This window comes from Microcebus murinus, chromosome 21 (genome assembly GCF_040939455.1).
Source record: "Microcebus murinus isolate Inina chromosome 21, M.murinus_Inina_mat1.0, whole genome shotgun sequence".
Classification (NCBI taxonomy): Eukaryota; Metazoa; Chordata; class Mammalia; order Primates; family Cheirogaleidae; genus Microcebus; species Microcebus murinus.
Genome location: NC_134124.1, coordinates 3,485,200 through 3,509,574, shown reverse-complemented (window position 1 = coordinate 3,509,574; position 24,375 = coordinate 3,485,200). Strand labels below are relative to the sequence as shown.

At 41.2% G+C, this 24,375-nt stretch overlaps 1 protein-coding gene across 1 annotated transcript; it reads left to right on the top strand.

Moving 5' to 3' along the window:
* Window positions 1–541: 541 nt before the first annotated feature.
* PPP2CA (protein phosphatase 2 catalytic subunit alpha) lies at window positions 542–23,931 on the top strand. The gene is made up of 7 exons (XM_012762172.3): window positions 542–889; window positions 14,963–15,172; window positions 19,419–19,592; window positions 20,221–20,310; window positions 20,797–20,958; window positions 22,344–22,462; window positions 23,061–23,931. The coding sequence occupies exons 1-7, from the start codon at window positions 788–790 to the stop codon at window positions 23,131–23,133; spliced, it is 930 nt and encodes a 309-aa protein (XP_012617626.1). The 5' UTR covers window positions 542–787; the 3' UTR covers window positions 23,134–23,931.
* Window positions 23,932–24,375: the final 444 nt, after the last annotated feature.

The following is a 24,375-nucleotide window of genomic DNA, read 5'->3' as shown; positions in this document are numbered from 1 at the left end:
CCTAATTACACGGTGCGGGCCGCGCCCGGAGGTGGGAGTGGTAGCTGTAACCGGCTGTCGCCCGAGGCCCGCTCCTGCCCCCAGAGACGCGGGAACCCCACACGATCCCGGCGTGGCTGCACCACAGAGAGCCGCGGCGTCGCAACTCCCGTTTCGGTAGCCGGCTGCCCGTCCCGGGTGAGGGACTGAGGCGCATCGCCAGCGGCGCGCTCCCGCGGGGACAGCCCCAGGCAGCCGGGAGCCCGCGCTCCCCCTCGGGCCTCGCGGGCTGTGGTGCTCGGGGGCCAGCCCGTCCGCCGCCGTGAGTACAGAGCTGACTAGGACGCCGTCATTCCCAGCCGTGGACCCCCGTCCTTTCGGGAGACCACGCCCTAACAGCCGAGGCGCCTCAGCTACCCGCCGGGAACGCCGCGCCTGCGCTTTGGCCCCTGGCGTGTGCCCTACTCCCGTCGCGCCGCGGCCGGGTCTGCCCTGCGCCTGCGCAGCTCGCGCCCCGGCCCGTCTCCCCGCTGCTCCCGCCTCCCGACGCCGGGCGTGACGTCACCACGCCGGGCGGCCGCCGCCATTACAGAGAGCCGCGCTCCGGAGCTAGGGCGAGCGGAGGAGGCGCAGCGGCCGGCGGCCGAGCACCGCGTACGGAGGGAGCCAGCGGGCCGGCGCCGAGCAGCCGCCAGCGGCCACAGAAGTCCCCCCGGGAGCCTGCGGCGGCGGCGTGTGCGTGTGGCCCGTGTGCGGGCGGCGGCGCGGGCGGAGCGAGGAACGGCGGCCGGGGCGGGCGGGCGGCATCATGGACGAGAAGGTGTTCACCAAGGAGCTGGACCAGTGGATCGAGCAGCTGAACGAGTGCAAGCAGCTGTCCGAGTCGCAGGTCAAGAGTCTCTGCGAGAAGGTGCGTGCAGTTCGGCCGCGGGGCCGGGCCCGCCGGGGAGGAGGCGGCCGCGGGGCCGGTGCAACATGGCGGAGGCCGCCGGCCGGGCCCCCCGAGCCTCCCTGCCCGGCGCCCGGCCCGGCCGGCGGCGGCTCCCGAGCGACCCGGCGCCCCCTGCCTCCCGCGCGGGGATTGGTTGCCGCCGCCGCCGCCTAAAATGGCGCCGTTACCCCGACTCCGGGGCTTCGGAGTCTCCGGGCCCTGCGCCGGCGGGGGGTCGGGCCGCGGGGACCCTGCGGAGCGGGGCCGGGCTCGGCTTTGAGAGCCAGGCGAGGGGCGCGGGCTCTGTGGCTTGGGATGGGGCCCGGGCCTCTACAGTGAGGTAACCCAGGCTTTTCACTGGTGCTCAGGCCTTGCTCTTCTGTCCAGCGCTGCCCAGAGGGTCTCCCGCAAAGGCAGGCTGGCGTGCCAGATGCCAGAACCCGTCTGAAGGTCACACAGCGTTATCCCGTCCTGTGTGGTTTGTGCTAGACTCACCAAGCGACCTTCTCCGGAGACCTATTTAAAGGGTATCTTCAGGAATTTTAAAATTAATCTCTAACCTAATTTCTACGAAGGTCATGGTGGTAGTTACAAGGGAGGAGTGTAACTTAGTTTTCATAGATGGAAGAAATGGAGAATGTGGTGAGTCATACTACATGAGGAGCCTTCGGATTGGAAATCAAGTGCTAGTTTAATCCATGATTTATATGATGACTCAAATTGGGTAGTGTGGAACCTTTCTGTAAGCCTAACATACTTGGCCTGTTGCCATTGTTTTTTAAAATGAGCAACACAGGCTAGAAGAGCAGCACATTTTGTATCCTCTTTGTTGAAAAAGTTGCTTGATTGTGTTTTGTGGCTGCACGTAGTAGTAGTAATAACTGGTGGCTGACCTCTTAGCATAGTCCAGACATTGTGCTTAGTGGTTTTGTTTTTTTTTTTTTTTTTTTGGAGACAGGGTCTTGCTTTGTTGCCTCGGCTACAGTGAGTGCCATGGTGTCAGCCTAGCTCACTGCAACCTCAAACTCCTGGGCTCAAGCAATCCTACCTCAGCCTTCCGAGTAGCTGGACTACAGGCATGTGCCACCATGCCTGGCTAATTTTTTCTACATATATTAGTTAACCAATTAATTTCTTTCTATTTATAGTAGAGACGCGTCTCACTCTTGCTCAGGCTGGTTTCGAACTCCTGACCTTGAGCAATCCGCCCGCCTCGGCCTCCCAAAGTGCTAGGATTACAGGCGTGAGCCACCGCGCCGGCCTATGCTTAGTGTTTAATCTCACAGATGTTGAAAATGGAATGTTGTAGTCCACTTAATAATGCTAAACTTGGAATTTTTATTACCTAATCCTGTTTTGTATTCCCTGGGAAAACAAACAGGTGAATCTGTTTAGCTTTTAGCTGTGCATTTTATTTTAAAACTCTTGTAACTTAGTTTTCTAAAGTATACAGAATGTTGATCTCCACTGTAAAAATTTTAACTTACATTTTCAAAATTAACTTTGCCTAGCATCCCGGGAGGCCTAGGCAGGCAGATTGCTCAAGATCAGGAGTTGGAAACCAGCCTGAGTGAGACCCTGTCTTTACTAAAAATAGAAAGAAATTAATTGATGAACTAAAAATATATCTACAAAAAATTATCCAGGCATGGTGGCACATACCTGTAGTTGCAGCTACTCGGAAGGCTGAGGCAGGAGGATCGCTTGAGCACAGGAGTTTGAGGTTGCTGTGAGCCAGGCTGATGCCATGGCACTCACTCTAGCCTGGACAACAAAGTGAGACTGTCTCAAAAAACAAACAAACAAAAAAAACCAAAACCTAACTTAGCAGCATGTCATTTTAGTACAGAGTAGTGGAATATCATTAGCATTTCCTATTAGTGAAAACAGTTATTTGTTTGTAGATCGATGTGAAAATTAGGCTCATGAGTTTAATGTATACGTTCTCAAGACAGGCTTTTTCAGAAACCATGCTGTGAACAGTTGGAATTTAAGTAAGTCCAATTTAGATTTATTTCTCCCAAGCCTGAACAGAACTCCACTATGGGTTGATGAGACGGTGTATCATCTGTTGCCGCTGAATTTTAATGGTAGCAATGTTTTGCTTTTCCTGTTTCTTGACCCCGTAAGACTTTGAGTCAATAATTGGCTAGTTGACTAGTCATTTATGAAGAAAACATTGAAAGAGAAGTGATAATGTAATTGGAAGACCACTCAACTTTGAGTTAGACCTGGACACTAGTCTCCTTTCTGCTCCTATGTGAGTAATTGTGACAGACCAAATTTGGAGCAACCATTTCACTTGGTCCCTGTTTTCCTGTCTGTAAAATAAAGAGTTAAAACATTGTTTGAGATTACTTTTAATCATCTGAGATTATACAATCAATTCTATTTTAAATTAGTACTTTGTATTTAAATATTGATACCTATCGAATATCCAAGATTTCATACTGTTATGAGGGGAATGAAAAGCAGTAAGAAATAAGTATGCTTATTCTGAAGGAGCTTTGAATCTGGTAGAAAAAGAAGCATGGTATGGAAATGAGTGGGAGATGAACTAGAGGTAGAGTTTATGTTGGGGACTGTAGAGGATGGTACTGGGTGTGAAGGTGTGGTGACTGAAGCTTAATGGATCCAGTGTTGATTGTTTTCCACATCTTTGGAAAGCTAAGGTGTAGTGGGATAAATTAACTAACTAGATTTCCATTGCTCATTGGGTGTGCACAGATTTTTAGTTGGGAGAGCCAAAAAGATAGGAATAATATTAGAAGCTAGGTATCTCAAGTTTCCATGGAATGGATCCTTTTTGGTGGATATCATCATACAGCCTTCATACTGTTTTTAATTTGTATTTCAACTTTTGGAACTATATTAAACTTCTAAACTAAATTAATTTGAAGTCAGGTATGTGGGATGCATGGCTTGATATATTTTGTACAAGTCTTTCATTAGCTCTTTTTTTGAGACAGAGTCTCGCTTTGTTGCCCAGGCTAGAGTGAGTGCCATGGCATCAGCCTAGCTCACAGCAACCTCAAACTCCTAGGCTCAAGCAATCCTCCTGCCTCAGCCTCCCGAGTAGCTGGGACTACAGGCATGCACCACCATGCCTGGTTAATTTTTTTTTTTCTATATGTATTAGTTAGCCAATTAATTTCTTCCTATTTGTAGTAGTGATGGGGCCTTGGTCTTGCTCAGGCTGGTTTCGAATTCCTGACCTCAAGCAATCTGCCCACTTTGGCCTCCCAGATGTACAAGTCTTTCTAGTAAAACAAAAGTTCTCTCTTCATTGTTAATATTTTGTGTGGCATCTCTAGGTGGAAGCTACATATGCTCTTTGGTGTGATTGCCTTCTAAATAGTAATTTTGAAAATATTAAGGGTTAAATTTTTTCATTAGTATATAATAGTTCTTTAAAAAATACTTGTTAGAGATAACTATGTGGTAATAGTTCGTAATTTCTTTAATTACAAGAAAGAATAATGTAAAAGCCTTCTCTCTACCCACCTGAGGATGCCTGATCTGAAATAAAGTTATGTAGTAAAGATAGATGTATACTATACAAGATTACTGTGATTAAAAAATCCTGAAGCCATTATTAATGGTATCTCACTAACAATTAGTAGTGGGTGTCAAAAATGGGGAGAATCCAGTGTGCATTTATAGACAAGGGTGAACATGGTTTTTACGTTATGTGATTGGTATTTATATCTAAGCTAATGCTGTTACGTGTGCAGTATACTTTGTCATTTTGGGGATCATAATTGATAGTTCAAAAATTGGGTGTGTAGGTTTGTGTTAGGCATGGTTCTGTAAGTCTGCTGACTTAAACTTAGCATTACTACATCTCTATAACTGGCCTGGTATGTTTCCATTTACAGACTGAGAAAAGTAAATTGTATCAACTTGCTTTTGCATTAGCTACAGTAAACAGTCTTATGTGATTTCACCTTTGGTTTAACTTGGGTATGATATTTTTGGCTTTGTGCTTTCAGGTCTTACCAAACATGTGGAGAATGTTGTTTGATAGCCAGATTCCCCCCCCCCCCCAAAGAGTTCTTTACCTAGGTATGATGTTTTCCATTGCTCTTCAAGCACTATAAATAAAAGGCAGTCATTAAGGTTTCACTTAGTGTTTTTGTTTTTGTTTGAGCCAGTCTCACTCTGTCACTTGGGTTAGAGTGCAGTGGCATCATCAAAGCTCACTTCAGCCTCAAACTTCTTGGCTCAAGCAATCCTCCTGCTGCAGCCTCCTGAGTAGCTGGGACTACAGCTGTGTGCCACCACGCCTGGCTAGTTTTTTCTATTTTTAGTAGAGACCGTGTCTCACTAGTTGCTGGGGCTGGTCTCGAACTCCTGAAATAAAGCAATCCTCCCACCTCAGCCTACCAGACAGAGTGCTAGGATTACAGGCGTGAGCCACGGTGCCTGGCTCAAGGCTTCACTTAGTTTTAATATTTGTTGCATGAATATGGGAAAGCAAACAGTTTCCTACTAATTAGATGAGTTGAAAAATATTTGACCAAGATTATATTCATATATGAAGTGGGTAATACATTTGTTTGTTTGTGTTTAATTTAAAAGGCTGTTTGGCTCATTTCCATAGAAGTAATTTGAATATTGAGAACAAACAAGTGGGGGAAGCATGTTACAGAATACTACTCTCATACTTTCACATACATAATTTTCTTAACAAGTTTATGAGATAGTTTTTGTTCTTGGTTATAGATATAAACCAAAGGCACAGAAAGGCAAAGTGACTTGATTGTAGGGGCTAACACTGAGATTCCTAGACTTACGGATTCTAAGCCTAATGTTCCACTGTTGCTTCACAAATCCAGTTCTCTTTTTGGATGTTAATAATGAGCGATGTAGGTGAGGGGCCAGACCGAATTGTGGAATCAACAATTTTGTAAAATGAAGCACTATTTTTATTCTCATTGCTTGAAAGCTTTCTATTTGTGTCACATACTGTTGTCCCACTTTGTCCTGGAAACCGTAATTATTCTTCAATTTTCAATTATTCTTCAGTTTTGGATGTGGCTGACTATAGTTGCTCCTTCAGTAAGATTGGTGAGATGAAAATTCCAGAACATTTTCCATGTATTCTCAGATTGTATAAATCATGATCCAGGGACTGAGCTTGGAAATATTCTAAGCTGACTTTTATATTGTTCATTGTAGCTTATAAAATGCCTTTCTTTTCATCATAGCTTCCACAGTCAGGCACGCATGCTTGTATGTGTTTCACAATCTCCCAGGCATGAAGCAGTAATGTAGTTTTTTATTGTTTTAAAGGTGAACAGTTGTATTCAAATACACAGGTTCCTCCCTGTTTTCTATCCATTGGGGCCAGAATTTTTTGTCTTCAAAAAATGGCAGTAGGGCTAAGGTGAAACTTGTATTGTAGGAACAGTGATGGATCCTGGAGGAGTATATGGGATAACATTTGTATTATGAGTCAGTCTGGTGTTGCCCTGTTTTATGGCAGCAAATATTTTCTGTATCTCAATGTAAGTAAAGTTCGTCAGAGTTACCTATGAGGTAGCCTTTGTTTAGTTGGGAAAAAATAAGCCAGGAAAACCCAGAGGTATTGAGTTTGGGTTGAGGTGGTGGGGTCTTCTGAGGGTACCAAGGAAAGAAAGGCAAAGTTATGTGTGACAGGAAAACATTATTTACTCTTCTTTCTACTTTGACCCATTTGTCTTATTTCTCTTTTTTTGAGACAGTCTCACTGTCTTTCCTGGGCTAGAGTGCCGTGGCATTAGCCTAGCTCATAGCAACCTCAAACTCCTGGGCTCAGGCAATCCTCCTGCCTCAGCCTTCTGGATAGCTGGGACTACAGACATAGGCCACCATGCCCGGCTAATTTTTTTTTGTATATATATTTTTAGTTGGTCAATTAATTTCTTTCTATTTTTTAGTAGAGACGGGGTCTCGCTCAGGATGGTTTCGAACTCCTGACCTCGAGCAGTCCGCCCGCCTCAGCCTCCCAGAGTGCTAGGTTTACAGGCGTGAGCTACCACGCCTGGCTTAAACCTTTTTTATTTTATTTTATTTTTTTTGAGACAGTCTCAGTCTGTTCCCTGGGCTAGAGTGCCATGGTGTCAGCATAGCTCACAGCAACCTCGAACTCCTGGGCTCAAGCGATCCTCCTGCCTCAGCCTCGCGAGTAGCTGGGATGCTATAGGCATGCGCCACCATGCCCGGCTAAATTTTTCTATATATTTTCAGTTGACCAGTTAATTTCTATTTTTAGTAGAGACAGGGGTCTTGCTCTTGCTCAGGCTGGTTTCGAACTCCTGACCTCGAGCAATCCGCCCGCCTTGGCCTCCCAGAGTGCTAGGATTACAGGCATGGGCCACCGCACCCAGCCTAAACCTTTTTTAAAGTTACTTAATGTCATAATCTTTTTAATTGTATTCAGGTTTAAGGCACTGATATAAAAGAAGCTTAAGTAGTTGTCATGTATGTAATCCTAGGATTGAAGTATAAATTTTAGAAAGAAAAACTATTAGAAAATGGCATGGTGATAACTTTTCTTTTTAACAATTGGAGAAAAATTACAAAGCAAAAATGGGCATAGAAAGTTTCTGACTACACATTTTAAAAATAGGAGAAATAAAATGCCAACAAGTTAATAACAGCTTAAAACATAGTTTGTACGAATACATAAAAACATTTAGTCTTCAATGATTAGGTGCTCAAAACCACACAGTTTATGTAAGAGGAGAAATAACTGATAGTAAATAAACATGGAATAAAAAATTTGAATTCAGAAATGAAAAAATGCAAATCAATGAGATAACATTTTATGTCTTAAGTAGCCAAGGATAGCTACATTCTTTTATTTATTATTGCATAACAAATTGGCTTAATCCAGTTGTGTGTAGTGCGTATGAAACCAAAAAAAGGGCCAGGTGTGAAACCAAAAAAAGGGCCAGGTACGGTGGCTCACACCTGTAATCCCAGCACTTTAGGAGGCCAAGGCAGAAGGATTGCTTGAGGCCAGGAGTTGGAGACCAGCCTGAGCAACATACTGAGACCCTGCCTCTACAAAAAATATAAAAATTTGCTGAGTGTGGTGGCATGCCTAAAGTCCCAGCTACTTTGGTGGGTGGATTTAAGCCCAGGAGTTTGAGGTTGTCACAAGCTGCACTGCTGCTGCTGTTTTACTCTAGCCTAGGCAGTAGAGTGAGACCCTGTCTCCCTGCCCAAAGAAGTTCATACTATTTTGCTTCATAATCTCACAGTTGAAAACATTTTGGAGGGAAATAATTCAAGTAAGCAATAATATTGTACATGTATTGATCTGTTTGGGAAAGTATTAATTATGTAGTGGTTTTATTTTATTTTATTTTTTTTTTTGAGACAGAGTCTCACTTTGTTGCCTAGGCTAGAGTGAGTGCCGTGGCGTCAACCTAGCTCACAGCAACCTCAGACTCCTGGGCTCAAGCGATCCTTCTGTCTCAGCCTCCCAAGTAGCTGGGACTACAGGCATGCGCCACCATGCCCGGCTAATTTTTTCTATATATATTAGTTGGCCAATTAGTTTCTTTCTATTTATAGTAGAGACGGGGTCTCGCTCTTGCTCAGGCTGGTTTTGAACTCCCGACCTCGAGCAATCCGCCCGCCTCGGCCTCCCAGAGAGCTAGGATTACAGGCGTGAGCCACCGTGCCCGGCCCTATGTAGTGGTTTTAAATGATCACTATAATCCTGTAGAAGCGTGAGTTAATGAATTTAAAACTTTAGGACACACAATGAGACATTGACCAGTTATAAATAAGAGAGATCTCTTTGTGGGTAAAACATAGAAATGAGAATAGTTTGTTTTTTGAGACAGACTTGCTGTGTCACCGACTAGGCGCAGGGGCGTCTTCATAGTTCACGGCAACCTCAAACTCCTGGGCTTGAGTGATCCTCCTGCCTCAGCCTGCGGAGTAGCTGTGACTACAGACGTGGGCCGGTGTGCCTGCTAACTTCTTGTTTTTTTTTGATAGGGGGGGGGTCTTGCTGTGTTGCTCAAGCTTCAGCCTCCCAAAGTGTGAAGATTACAGGTGTGAGCCAGAGAGTAGTTTCTGTTGGTAGGAATATGACAGATCACCATAAATTACAGTTTTACCACTGAAATGAAAATCTCTTACCATTTTAATTTTTTCCAGCTTTTTTAATACAAAGAATTTATGGTTGTAATTGTTTTTTGCTTGTAAATGTTTGCTTGATATAAAAATACATAAAAATGTGGCTTTTTGTCTACACTATTAGTTAACTATAAATGATATACAAGATAGGCATGTCTCAGATATTTGAGAAGTTCCTTTCAGACCACTACAGTAAAGCAAGTGCATATAAAAATTATATTTACACTATATTGTAGTCTATAATAATGTGTGAAAAACCAATGGTAAAAAATGGTAAAAAACCAATGTGCATACATACCTTAATTTACTTAATTATACTTCTTTGTTGAAAAGTACTGATTAATGATCATCTTAGCCTTCAGCAGTTGTAATCTTTTTGCTGGTGGACAGTTGTCTTGCCTGATGTTGATGGCTGCTGACTGATTAGGGTGGTGGTTGGAGTGCCTGTGAGAATTTCTTAAAATATAACAACAGTGAAGTTTACCACATTGGTTAACTCTTTCATGAAAAGGTAGCATGTGACGCTGTTTGATAGCATTTTATTCACAAAACTTCTTTCAAAATTGGAGACAATCCTCTCAAACCCTGTGATTGGTTTATCTACTAAGTTTTGGGAATATTCTAAATTCTTTATTATTATTTCAACAATGTTCACAGCATCTTTACCAGGTGTAGATTCCATTTCAAGAAACCATGTTCTTTGCTCATAAGAAGCAACTCATCTGTTCAAGTTTTATTATGAGATTGCAGCGATGCAGTCACATCCTCACTTCTAATTCTAGTTCTCTTGCTATTTCTACCACATCTGCAAGTTCCTCCTCCGAAGTCTTTTTTTTTTTTAAAGACAGAGTCTCGCTTTGTTGCCCAGGCTAGAGTGAGTGCCGTGGTGTTAGCCTAGCTCACAGCAACCTCAATCTCCTGGCTCAAGCAATCCTGCTGCTTCAGCCTCCTGAGTAGCTGGGACTACAGACATGTGCCCACCATGCCCGGCTAATTTTTTCTATATATATTAGTTGGCCAATTAATTTCTTTCTATTTATAGTAGAGATGGGGTCTCACTCTTGCTCAGGCTGGTTTTGTGCTCCTGACTCGAGAAATCCGCCCACCTCAGCCTCCCATAATGCTAGGATTACAAGTGTGAGCCACCACACCCGCCGGCCCTCCTCTGAAGTCTTGAACGCTCCCACCCCCAAAGTCCTTCGTTAGGATTGGAATCAACTTCCTTCAAACTCCTATTACTGTTAGTACTTAGACCTCCTTCTGTGAGGCATGTTCTTAATGGCACCTTTTCAGAAGGTTTTCAATTTGTTTTGCCCAGGTCTAGTAGAAGAATCACTATCCACAGCAGCTATTATGAAATGTATTTAAGTCATAAGACTTGAAAGTCAAAGCAACATTAATCTCCTTGTGTATCTCCATCAGAGCTCTTGGGTGGTCAGGTACATTGTCCATGAGCAGTAATATTTTGAGAGGGATCTTTTCTAGGTTTCAACAGTGGGCTTACAAGAAAACCATGCTGTAAACAAATACACTGTCATCCAGGTTTTGTTCCATTTCTAGAGCACAGGCAGAGCAGATTTAGTATAATTCTTAAGGGTCCTAGGATTTTCAGAATGGTTATTGAGCGTCACCTTAAAGTCAGCAGCTGCATTAGCCCCTAAGAGTCAGCCTGTCCTTTGAAGCTTTGAAGGCAGTTACTGACTTCTCAAGTTAGGAATGTACTAGGTGGCATCTTTTCCCAATATAAGGCCATTTTTTCTGCATTGAAAATCTGGTTGAGTGTAGCCACATTTGTCAGTTATCTTAGCTAGGTCTTCTGGATAACTTGCTACAGCTTCTGTCAGCACTCGCTGCTTCACCGTGTATTTTTGTGTTTGGAGATGATGTCTTTCCTGAAATCTCATGAACCAACCTCTGCCAACTTCCAACTTTTCTTCTGCATCTTCCTCACATCTCTCAGCCTTCATAGAATTGAAGAGAATTAGGGCCTTGCTCTGGTTTAGGCTTTGAGTTAAGGGAATGTTGTGACTGGTTTAGTCTTCTATCCAGACCACCAGTACCTTTTCCATATAAGCAATAAGGCTGTTTCGCTTTGTTATCATTTGTGTGTTCCCTGGAGTTGCACTTTTAATTCCCTTCAAGAACTTTTCCTTTGCATTCACAACTTGGCTGTTTGGTGCAGGAGGCCTAGCTTTTGAAAGACTTAATCTCAGCCTTCAACATACCTTCCTTACTAAGCTTAATCATTTTTTAGCTTATGTGTTTTGGGTTTTTTTGAGACAGAGTCTCACTCTGTTGCCCGGGCTAGAGTGCCATGGCGTCAGCCTAGCTCACAGCAACCTCAACCTCCTTGGCTCAAGCAATCCTTCTGCCTCAGCCTCCCAAGTAGCTGAGCCTCCAGACATGTGCCATCATGCCCGGTTAATTTTTTCTATATATTATTGTTTTTAGTTAGCCAATTTCTTTCTTTTTTTTCCTTCTTTTTTACTGGCAGGATCAACCAGTTAAAGTTGGCCAATTAATTTCTTTCTACTTTTAGTAGAGTTGGGGTCTTGCTCAGGCTGGTTTCGAACTCCTGACCTTGAGCGATCCACCCGCCTTGGCCTCCCAGAGTGCTAGGATTACAGGCATGAACCACCACGCCCGGCCTTTAGCTTATGTTTTAAAGGGAAAGATGTGCAACTCCTTTTACTTGAATACTTACCAAGGCCATTGTACGATTATTAATTGGCCTGATTTCTATTATGTTGTGTCTCAGAGAACAGGGAGACCCAAGAAGTGAAAGAGAGATGGGGGGATGGCCAGTGGATCAGTCAGAAGACACACGTTTATCTATTAAATTTGCCTTCTTTTTTTTTTTTTTTTTTTTTGAGACAGAGTCTCACTTTGTTGCCCAGGCTAGAGTGAGTGCCATGGCATCAGCCTAGCTCACAACAACCTCAAACTCCTGCGCTCAAGTGATCCTTCTGCCTCAGCCTCCCAAGTAGCTGGGACTACAGGCATGCACCGCCATGCCCGGCTAATTTTTTTCTATATATATTAGTTGGCCAATTAATTTCTTTCTATTTATAGTAGAGACGGGGTCTCGCTCAGGCTGGTTTTGAACTCCTGACCTTGAGCAATCCGCCCGCCTCGGCCTCCCAGAGTGCTAGCATTACAGGCATGAACCACTGCGCCCGGCCTAAATTTGCCTTCTTACAGGTGTACATTTTGTGGCACCCCAAAGCAATTACAATAGTAATATCAAATATCATTGATCGCAGATAACCATAGCAAATATATAAGTATGATGACAGTTTGAATATTGAGAGAATTACCAATATGTGACACAGACATGAAGTGGGCACATGTTGTTTGGAAAATAGTGCCAATAGACTTGCTTGATGCAGGGTTGCCACAGTCTTTGGTTTGTTTTAAAGAAAAAAAAAAACCCACAGTATTTGTGAAGTGCAATAAAGCAAAACTCAGTAAAATCAGGTTTGCTTGTAGTTGTTGTGTGCCCTTAAGGAAATTATAAATAAGTGGTTGATGAATCTGTTGTTGATGCATGTATTTTTCTCTTTTAATTATCGTCCTTGAAGAATCTTGCCATGGGTGATTTGTGAGGTCTAGTTTAAGCCTGCTTGTTGTGATTTCATGTTTCTGTGGTGGTTATCATGGCCCATATTCAAGAATGTCATACACGTCTATAGGTCATATGACTTACAGGTGATTGTTTTTAGTAGGTTGAAAATAAAGTGGTGAGATTGCTGAATCTAAACCCCAGATGCTGAGAGAACATTTGTGTACTAAGATAGTGCCCCCAAAGATTGCTTTGCTTGAAGTTGAAATAAATGTCCAGGTTGTTTGGATTCTAGGACAGTATAAAATGTTAGTTTCACACATTTACTTGTGATAAGGTTTTTTTAGTTGTCGTCGTCATTATTTTGAGATAGGATCTCACTCTGTGGCCCAGGCTGGAGTGCATTGCCGTGATTATAGCTCACTGTAACCTCCAACTCCTGAGCTCAAGCAGTTCTGCCCTCAGCCTCCCAAATAGCTAGAAATACAGTCACACGCCACCACGCCCAGCTAATTTTTCTATTTTTTTTTTTATAGGGATGAGGTCTTGCTATGTGGTCCAGGCTGGTCTCAAAACTCTTGTCCTCAAGCACTCCTCCTCCTCCAGCCTTACGAAGTGTTGGGATTACAGGCATGAGCCTCCACGCTTGGCTGTGATAAGATCTCATTTAACCACTTTGGTACCGCGCTCACCAGCCATGAAACCCTGCCCACAGCCGGCACTCATAGCCCCATGCATGATAGTCTGTGCTGTGCGTTGACAATGAATCTGTTTTGCTCGTGTGTGATGAGGAAAGCTGGAGAGCACTGAAAGCTTGTTTTACTGTACAGGCAGCCTTACTTGTAATGTAAATCAGAATAGGTAACGTATACATATATGTTTTTACGTTATTTTTAAATGTTCACAATTTTATTTTGATAAATGAAAAATTAGAAAAGTCATATCATGGCTGTCGGCTCAAGTTGCTGTGTGCATTCATCTGTGGCTGTCGACTGTAGTTGATGCTCGTACCGAAGTTGTTAACAACAATTCTCTATGGTAATTTAATACATTATTTAAAGTGGTCTTCCAGTTGCTTGAGTCCAGGAGTCAGAGGCTGCAGTGAGCTATGATCCTGCATTCCAGCACGAGACCCTGTCTCTAAATAAACAAACAAACAAGTAAAGTGGTCTCCCTCAGTTACCCTCTCCCTTTTCTTCATGGCACTTAACACAGCCTGTGTTTTTTTTACTTGGTTACTTGTTTGTGGTCTCCCCTACATTGCAGTGAGAATGACCTCTTCCTCACCACTGTGTCTCTAGTTGTTAGCACTAGGCCTGGCATATAGTAGTCACTCAGATGGCTGAGCAAATGATTTTCTCCCAGTGTACTTTATGGTTTTTATCATCTAATAAATAAATGATCGATAAATATTCATTGAATGAATGAATAATAGAGTTTCTACTGAGTGAAATGTTAGTTTGCCCTTAAAAGTAGTAATGATTGACACCTCAAATTATGCATTTGGTTACAGTGTGTATGGGGAAAGTTGATTTTAAACACTTCTAGGTTGTAAGCTACATGAGAGCAGAGGTGGGGTCTTACATAGTTTTATGTGTGTTTTAGATTAGTGATTATATGGGAGAATGCATATGCTGGCAAGTAATCTTTAAAAGCATGTATAGGCCGGGTGCGCCTGTAATCCTAGCACTCTGGGAGGCTGAGGCAGGCGGATTGCTTGAGGTCAGGAGTTCAAAACCAGCCTGAGCAAGAGCAAAACCCCGTCTCGAAACAAATGAATTGGCCAACTAAAAAATAAAATAAAATAAAAGCATATGTATTGAATAGTCCAATTGTAATGTAAAAAGTTTATATTTTGGTATAAAGAATATAAAGAAATACATCAAAATACAGGTAAAATTTAAATGTTCTTCAAAAAAAATTTTTTTTCAAAGTAAAGCAGAACTTAAAAAAAACCTTACATCACCTATAATCCTGGAGTACTAGCATTACAGTTAGAACTCTAAAGCCAGGGAAGTAGATATCTGAACGTCTTGCTCCATTTTCATCGATCTTGTGTAGCTGCTAATAATGATCTCTTTAGTATTTAAATAGATGGCAATTCTATAGGCTTAAAAACTCCTGATATTCATGATGGGGATAGGGATATGCATCTTGACACACATTTTTTTTTTCTAGGTACCAGGGGTAAGATAGTTAATGGGTAGAATCTGGCCATATCTTGCTTATTTTATTGGGAACATAAAACAATTTTATATACTGAATCTGCCCCTTAAGCTACGTTAAGTGTAAGTGAACATGTCTTTGTTAATGTTTAATAAAATATTGCTTTCTTTTTTCTCCATCTATAGGCTAAAGAAATCCTGACAAAAGAGTCCAACGTGCAGGAGGTTCGATGTCCAGTCACTGTCTGTGGAGATGTGCACGGGCAATTTCATGACCTCATGGAACTATTTAGAATTGGTGGCAAATCACCAGATACAAATTACTTGTTTATGGGAGATTATGTTGACAGAGGATATTATTCAGTTGAAACAGTTACACTGCTTGTAGCTCTTAAGGTAATTTGAGTTTTATGTTTGGGCATTTTGAACTGAATAAGCAGTCCTCTTGAATATTCTTTTTTTTCCCCAGTGATTTGTGATTTTCAATATGTGCATGTTAAGTTTGTAGAATAACATTACCCATTTAGGAATGGAAATGTTCAGGTTTTAGACTTATAAATCATAGGTGTCTGTATTCCGAATCAGTTGATGTATAGGATAAAAACTAAAGGAAGAGAATGCCTCAGTCAGATTATTTAAAAGATGTTAGAGTCTGGTCAAATAGAAATTTTAGTTCAGTAAATTGGGCGAGATAATATAATTACAATTCTAGATACTTTTGAAATATTATAATTGTGTAAATGTATCAAATGTCAGAGTGTTTATATACTCTTGACACCATGATCCTGTGGTTAGAATTTTACTGGGAAGAAATTCAAGAGGAAAAGACCATTGTTTATGTGAATTATATTTTATTTATTTATTTATTTATTTATTTATTTGGAGACAGAGTCTCACTCTGTTGCCTGAGCTAGAGTGCCATGGTGTCAGCCTAGCTCACAGCAACCTCAAATTCCTCGGCTCAAGCGATCCTCCTGCCTCAGCCTCCCAAGTAGCTGGGACTACAGGCATGTGCCACCATGCCCAGCTAATTTTTTCTATATATTTTTAGTTGGCCAATTAATTTCTTTCTATTTTTAGTAGAGATGGGGTCTTTGCTCTTGCTTAGGCTGGTTTTGAACTCCTGACCTTGAGCAATCCTCCCTCCTCGGCCTTCCAGAGTGGTGAAATTATATTTTACAACAAATCTTTAATATCAGAAAAAGAAAAAATGATCTAAATTATGGTTTACCTCAGTGGAATAGTTTGTACCCATTAACCATGACATAATAGTCTAGAACAGTAAAAATGATAATTGAAGAAAGCAAGTTGCAAAATCTGTATGTGTATATCAGTTACAGCTTTGAAACATCTGAAGGTGAAACACAGTATAATAAGTAGCTTTTAAGGTGGGAGGATTCTCCTTTTTTTCCCTTAAAACAAATTGTTTAACTTTACCTTTTAGCGAGAAGATGTTTTTTTTCCTTTTCCTAGGCAACAGACTCATTTTGTTTTTTTTTTTTTTTATTGAGACAGAGTCTCACTTTGTTGTCCAGGCTAGAGTGAGTGCTGTGGCGTCAGCCTCGCTCACAGCAACCTCAATCTCCTGGGCTCAAGCAATCCTACTGCCTCAGCCTCCCGAGTAGCTGGGACTACAGGCATGCGCCATCATGCCCGGCTAATTTTATATATATATATCAGTTGGCCAATTAATTTCTTTCTATTTATAGTAGAGACGGGGTCTTGCTCTTGCTCAGGCTGGTTTTGAACTCCTGACCTCGAGCTATCCTCCCGCCTCAGTCTCCTAGAGAGCTAGGATTACAGGCGTGAGCCACCACGCCCAGCCAACAGACTCATTTTTATTAAAGAATATTCAGAATGATAAAATGGTTGCTGTGGACTTTCCGAATATTAGAGAAGCAGTGAGATGTAATTTCAAGAGTTGAGTTTTTGGTGATTAATATCTGAATTGTGGCCAGGCACGGTGGCTCAAGCCTGTAATCCTAGCACTCTGGGAGGCCGAGGCGGGAGAATTGCTCAAGGTCAGGAATTTGAAACCAGCCTGAGCAAGAGCGAGACCCCGTCTCTACTATAAATAGAAATAAATTAATTGGCCAACTAAAAATATATAGAAAAAACTTATATAAAAACTTAGCCGGGCATGGTGGCTCATGCCTGTAGTCCCAGCTACTCAGGAGGCTGAGGCAGGAGGATTGCTTGAGCCTAGGAGTTTGAGGTTGCTGTGAGCTAGGCTGACGCCACTGCACTCTAGCCAGGGCAACAAAGCCACACTTTGTCTCCAAAAAAAAAAAAAAATCTGAATTGTGTAAAGTTTTACAAAACATTTTTGGAGTTCTGCATCTATAAAAGGGAGTTGGATTTGAAGGTTCTGCTTGGTGGAAGGTTTCTGCTATGACTCCAAATACTATGAGAGCAGCTTGCAAGCTAACCAGTGCTTAAAGTCCAGTATGGGCTGGGCATAGTTGCTCATGCCTGTAATCCCAGCACTATGGGAGGATTGCTTGAGGCCAGGAGTTTTGAGACCAGCCTGAGCAACATAGCAAGACCCTATCCCTACAAAAAGCTTTTAAAAATTTTGCTAGGTATGACGGTGAATGCTTGTAGTCCTAGCTACTCAGGAGGCTGAGGTGAGTAGGTCACTCGAACCCAGGAGTTCAAGGTTATAGTGAGCTATGACCTCAACACTGTACTCCAGCCTGGGTGACAGAGTGAGAACCTGTCTCTTAAAAAAAAAAAAAAAAAAGAAAATTCCAGTCTGAACCCGTCTTCGGAAGAGGAATGAATGTACTACCTTTAAGAATTCACGTATGGTGGTGTAATGGACTGAATTGTATTCCCCAAAATTTGTATGTTAAAGTCCTAATCCCCCAAGACCTCAGAATGTGACTATATTTGGAGCTGGGGCATTTTCAGAGATAATTAAGGTAAAGTGAGGTCATATGGGTAGACCGCAATCTAGTTTGAGGGGAGTGGTGGTCTTATAAGAAGGGAAGATCAGGAAACAGGGAAGAAAAGGAGAAGACAATGGAGAAAGATGGCCATCTATAAATCAAGGAGGAGCCTTTAGAAGAAACCAACTCTACCAACACCTTGATCTTGGACTTCTGCCTACAGAACTGTGAAGAAATAAATATTTGTTGTATAAGCCACTCATTCTGTGATGCCTTGTTATGGCAATCCTACGAACCAAAACTGGGGGGAAAAATGGTCCTTTCAGTAAATGCTCTGGAACCAGTGGATCAAAATGGATCATAGAACAAGGTGTAAGAGCTAAAGGTATTAAACCTGGAATAAAACAGAAAATATTTGTGATTTTGGGTTAGGCAAAGATTTCTTAGACATAACAAAAGCATGATCTATAAAAAATTGGACTTCATCAAAATTAAGATTTTTTTTCTTCAAAAGACATCACTAAGAAAAGTATTTGTATTTAAGTATTTTTTTTAAAACCTCTTACAACTCAATAACAAGACAGATAATTTAAAAATGGGCAAAATATTTAAATAGATATTTTACCTAAGAAAATGTGTGAATGGTCAGTGAGCACATAGAACAGTGCTCTGTATCATTAGTCAATCAGGGAAATGCAAATTAAAGTCACATTGAGATACCACTCCACACCTGTTAGAATGGCTATGAAAAATTGATAATACCAAGTGTTGGTGAGTATGAGAGAGTAGAATTTTTATGCATAGCTGGTAGGAATATAAAATAGTCTGAGTCTTTGAAAAACAGCTTGGTAGTTTTTCAAAATTTTAAACATAAACCTACCATATGACCCAGCAGTTATTTTCCTGTGAATCTGCCCAAGGAAAAAATGAAAGCATGTGTCCATATGAAAACTTCCATGCAAATGATTATAGCAACATTATTCATAATAGACCCCCAAAAAACTGGGAAAAAAATCACCAGTTCATCCTGGACAAAATGCCGTGCGGCTATAAAAGAGAACACATCCATGCTGTAGCATGGATCAGCCTCAAAATATTCTAAGTGATATTTAGCACAAAAGACTACATTTTGTATTCCATTTTTATGAAATTTCTAGAAAAGGCAGTCTTAAGAGACAGTAAATCAGTGGTTGCCAGGAGCTGGGAGTGGTAGTGGGGAGTGACTACAGATAGGCAGGAGGGATCTTTTTGGAGTATTGGAAAGGTTCTAAAACTGAGTTGTGGTGATTGTTGTGTAAGTTTATTGAACTGAAAAAAAAAAAAGAATTCCTATATGGGGTTTTATATCCCATGGTTATGCTTGGTGTAAAGCTGGTGGTAGAGGAGTTTGATTTTAGTTGGGATGGGGTTGACAGATACCCATGGGCATTTAAAAATGTTTGTAGATTTGTGATTTTAGCTCACTGTGATGTGGGGGGTATGTGATATTTTTTCAACAAAATTATAACTGGATTTTTTTTGTAGAAAGTTTCCTGAGGGGGGTGAGGGATAAAAACTTACCTATCCAGTACAGTGTACGCTATTCTGCTGATGGCACACTAAAAGCCCTGATTTCAGCATTATACAGTTCATCCATGTAGCAAAAACACTTGGACCCCCTTGATATTTTGAAATTAAAAAAAAAGTTCCCTGCATTGACATTCGATCTTTGAATGTGCTTGCTGTTTATGCTTTCCATTTTGTTGTTTTAGGTTCGTTACCGTGAACGCATCACCATTCTTCGAGGAAATCATGAGAGCAGACAGATCACACAAGTTTATGGTTTCTATGATGAGTGTTTAAGAAAATATGGCAACGCAAATGTTTGGAAATATTTTACAGATCTTTTTGACTATCTTCCGCTCACTGCCTTGGTGGATGGGCAGGTAATGTGGCTCTTAAAACTCCTGTTGCTATTTTCAAGAGTCTGCCTTCTTAATGTTTAGACCTAAGACTTTTTTCCCACCCCACATCCCTTTTTGGATATTTTTGGGTAGTTATTGATAGCATTCATTCAATTTTTTTTTTATTTTAATTTTTTAATTGATGATACTTCTGTCAAATTTAAGTGCCTTCTTTGTATCAGGCATTGAAATGTATGATGGAGTCACAGGGTTATACTTTGTAGCCCGTTCATACTCTTAGGCTGTTTTTGAAAAAGTCTGGGAGATGTAATAAGCTATTTACTGGTCTAAGTAGAGGTGTAGACAGAAGAACTAACAAGAAAATTCTATTAGTATGAAGATAGTCACCTCTGGGGGCAGGACTATCAGAGAAACATTTTCTCTAAGGAGCTGATCGGGGTGCAGGCTGGATGTGGTAGGAGAAGAAAGGGGGTGTGTCTCGTATAGTTCAGAGTAGCCTGGAGCAAAGATGGCCCCTGTGGAGTCAGGCCTGGTTCAGGCAGAGCACAGAAACTCCTGTGTGGCCAAGTGCTGGGAACTGTTTCCTGCAGCTTAGTCCAGAATATTTAAAGTTTTCCGTGAGGCTAACATTTTAAACCATTCTTTTTAGATCTTTTGTCTACATGGTGGCCTCTCTCCGTCCATAGATACACTGGATCACATCAGAGCACTTGATCGCCTACAAGAAGTTCCCCATGAGGTATGACTTTTAATAATAAAATATTTTCATAAAACTAGGGAGAGGAGAAATTTAATTACTTAAGTGTAGTCTCATTCTCAAAAAGAGCCACATTAGGTGTGAGCAGTCTTGTCTAGCCCATTGTTCATAAAAAGCTGACATTAAAAACCTGCTAAGATCACAACAGCTGTGGAACTGGACCTATTAGGACCTAGGTTGTCCATCTGCAGAGCCTCTGCCTAACACTGGAATGTGCACGTTGTAGGCAGATTGGTTAGTCAGGGCATGCTGCTGTCGAGGCCCATTGATGTCAGCTGTGCCTCATAAGACTTCTGCAAAATCTTATTTGATACAGATATTTGACTTGAACTGCAGAACCTGTTACCATTTTCAGAAAACACCACTCAAAAAGTATAACATAGTAGGGTGCTGCTTCTGGTGAATTATTCAAGTTATATGTTAACCATTTTTGTAAAAGGCAATTAATAACTTGAACCTGCTTTTTAGGGTCCAATGTGTGACTTGCTGTGGTCAGATCCAGATGACCGTGGTGGTTGGGGTATATCTCCTCGAGGAGCTGGTTACACCTTTGGGCAAGACATTTCTGAGACATTTAATCATGCCAATGGCCTCACATTGGTGTCAAGAGCTCACCAGTTGGTGATGGAGGTATGTTCTGTTCTTTGAAACGTGATGTGCTTTTTAGTAAACTTTAGGAAAAGAGATAATTACTGAGTTTTAAATTAATGATATTAATGAGAAGTTTCATGTATTCTTTCTGTTGAGTTTGCCATTCTGAGCCTTTTCAGTATATGCACACTGGAATTAAATTTTAAGCTTTTGGGCCGGGCACGGTGGCTCACACCTGTAATCCTAACACTCTGGGAGGCCGAGGCGGGGGGGGGGGGGGGGATTGCTTGAGGTCAGGAGTTCGAAACCAGCCAGAGCAAGAGCAAGACTGGCCAACTAATATATATAGAAAAAATTAGCCGGGCATGGCGGCGCATGCCTGTAGTCCCAGCTACTCGGGAGGCTGAGGCAGTAGGATTGCTTGAGCCCAGGAGTTTGAGCTTGCTGTGAACTAGGCTGACGCCACGGCACTCACTCTAGCTTGGGCAACAAAGCGAGCCTCTGTCTCAAAAAAATAAAGAATAAAGTGGAAACAGGCTAAGCATAGCATAGAACCTTGATTAGCATACATTTAAAATTAAGGGTCTATTTAGATTAATACTAATACAACTGTGATATCAATAAGATCTGACTTTGCTAAAGGTAGAGAAAAAGACATTTGTGAACAATACTAAACAACAAAAAGTAAAGTAGCTTCTGCATGGAAGTGGACTTTGAGGGAGCAAGGCCAGAGATGCTAAAAGCATATCTCATTTGTACCTTGGTGGTCAGCAAGTTAGGGGCCTTCACCTGTGACTGAGGAGAAAAGTTAAAAAGTTCTGGTCTCCAGGAATATGTATCTGCCTCTTTAGGGAATGGGGAATGGCTATATAAATACTCATTCTTGGGTGGGTTGAGGGAGAGGGAGAGGCAGGGTCTAGCTCTGTTGCCTGGGCTAGAGTGCAGTGGTGTGGTCATTGCTCACTGCAGTTTTAAATACTTGGGCTCAAGTGATCCTCCCTCCTCAGCCTCCCAAAGTGCTGGGTTTACAGCTGTGAACCACTGTGCTTGGCTTAATATTCACTCTTAAGTCACTTTTAAGGCCACTGCAGTAAGAGAGGCTGATGAGACACTGCCATTTACAGAAGGCCAGGCATATAAGAATCAGCTTATTTTTTGGTTATTGGTGCTGTTTTTTAAGGTTTTTATATATATACAATTTAACAAACTAGTTTTGAAATTTGGGTGAAAAAAACTTGTATTTTGTGGGTTGTACAGAAGTACAGAAAATTATTAAAATCATGCAGAAACAAAGCATTAACATTTTTTAAGCCTCTTGAGGGCGGCAGTAGAGACCTTGTTTTCTCTCTCAAGTGGAGTCACATTTTGTTTTATAAATACAGAGTAAATGGAGTAGATTCTCATATCCTTTCTTCTCCTTGTAGGGATATAACTGGTGCCATGACCGGAATGTAGTAACGATTTTCAGTGCTCCAAACTATTGTTACCGTTGTGGTAACCAAGCTGCAATCATGGAACTCGATGATACTCTAAAATACTCTTTGTAAGTATTTACACCTGAGCATTTGGTTGCTATTACTGAATAGTTTTTTTTCTTTTGGTAACATTGAACTAAAATAGTTTCAAAGAGAGGTTTAAGGACTCAACACTAAATCAGATTCCAACTTGATTTTTAAGTTTTCTTTGAAATGGACCTGTGATATGTTGAAACATACCAACGAAAGCTAACATATATAGACCCTAATATGAATTATTAGGTTTTTAACTTTTAAACCCATGTTTTTATTATGGAGTTAATAAAGTTAACAAAGTTAATAAAGTATATCCTGTGTGTGAGATTACAGATACCATACATTAGGCTCTTGAAAAAATTACTTAGTAGAACCCTTCTTTCGAACCATTTTAGAATGAAGGAACACCAGTAGAGAAAAAGAGAGGCCTAGCCTCTCTGGCTGAAGTTGCCATGGCTCTTTCAAGGGGAGTGCAGATAAAAGACCCTCGTCATTAGAGTTTGTTACATTCAAGCAAGCTGAAATTGGATAGGAAAACAATGTAAACTTTGTAAGAATACTGCTCGTTATTTTCATTGTCAATACATCTATGTCCTGGAACATAAAACATGTATCTGTCTTGTTTTTCAGCTTGCAGTTTGACCCAGCACCCCGTAGAGGCGAGCCACATGTCACTCGTCGTACTCCAGACTACTTCCTGTAATGAAAATTTAACTTGTACAGTATTGCCATGAACCATATATTGACCTAATGGAAATGGGAAGAGCAGCAGTAACTCCAAAGTGTCAGAAAATAGTAAACATTCAAAAAACTTGTTTTCACACGGACCAAAAGATGTGCCATATAAAAATACAAAGCCTCTTGTCATCAACAGCCGTGACCACTTTAGAATGAACCAGTTCATTGCATGCTGAAGCGACATTGTTGGTCAAGAAACCAGTTTCTGGCATAGCGCTATTTGTAGTTACTTTTGCTTTCTCTGAGAGACTGCAGATAATAAGATGTAAACATTAACACCTCGTGAATACAGTTTAACTTCCATTTAGCTATAGCTTTATTCAGCATGACTGTAGATAAGGATAGCAGCAAACAATCATTGGAGCTTAATGAACATTTTTAAAGTAAGTACCAAGGCCTCCCCTCTACTTGTGAGTTTTGAAATTGTTTTGTTTATTTTCAGGGATACCGTTTAATTTAATTATATGATTTGTCTGCACTCAGTTTATTCCCTTCTCAACTCTCAGCCCCATGTTGTTCTTTGTTATTGTCAGAACCTGGTGAGTTGTTTTGAACAGAACTGTTTTTCCCCCTCCTGTAAGATGATGCTACTGCACAAGAGCACTGCAGTGTTTTTCATAATAAACTTGTGAACTAAGAACTGAGAAAATCAAATTTTAATTGTATCAATGGGTAAGACTGGTGCTGTTTAAATCAATTGATGAAATTTTAGAATTTGTAGACTCTTAGGTAAAGAAAAATAAAAATCAAGGCCACCACATAATCTCTTGTAACCCTTTGACATTCTTCGGATGAACTTCAAGATTTATTTGTATTCCATACAGTACAGTTTGTCAGATTGCTGGTGTGCTCTTTGTGGGTTCTTCCTGCTCATTAACTTGTTTGTAAGAAAGAAAATCTGTGCTGGTTTAATAAGATTTAATTTTGAAACCTTATCTATAACTTGAGATTTAAGTGTTTGGGGTTTTGTTTTAATAAAACAGCATGTTTTCGGGTAGAGCTTAACAAACTAAATGATGTGTCTACTTATACCACTCAGTGTAGTTTCTGGTTATATTGTTATGTATATTACATGGACTCCTGAAAATAATTGACAGATTGGCAAATTTTTAACAAACATTTGTATATTACTTGTCATGTGGTCTCAGAGTTAAATTTGTCTTGGATAAGAAAGCTGTGAAAGCATTAGCCTGTGTTAAGTTTTTTT

Excerpts from the sequence above, each read along its gene's own strand:
- PPP2CA (XM_012762172.3), top strand. The coding sequence starts at position 788 with ATGGACGAGAAGGTGTTCACCAAGGAGCTGGACCAGTGGATCGAGCAG. Across the intron at positions 15,173-19,418 it reads CACTGCTTGTAGCTCTTAAG|GTTCGTTACCGTGAACGCAT; the intron begins GTAATTTGAGTT and ends TTGTTGTTTTAG. Across the intron at positions 20,959-22,343 it reads CTCACCAGTTGGTGATGGAG|GGATATAACTGGTGCCATGA; the intron begins GTATGTTCTGTT and ends TTCTCCTTGTAG.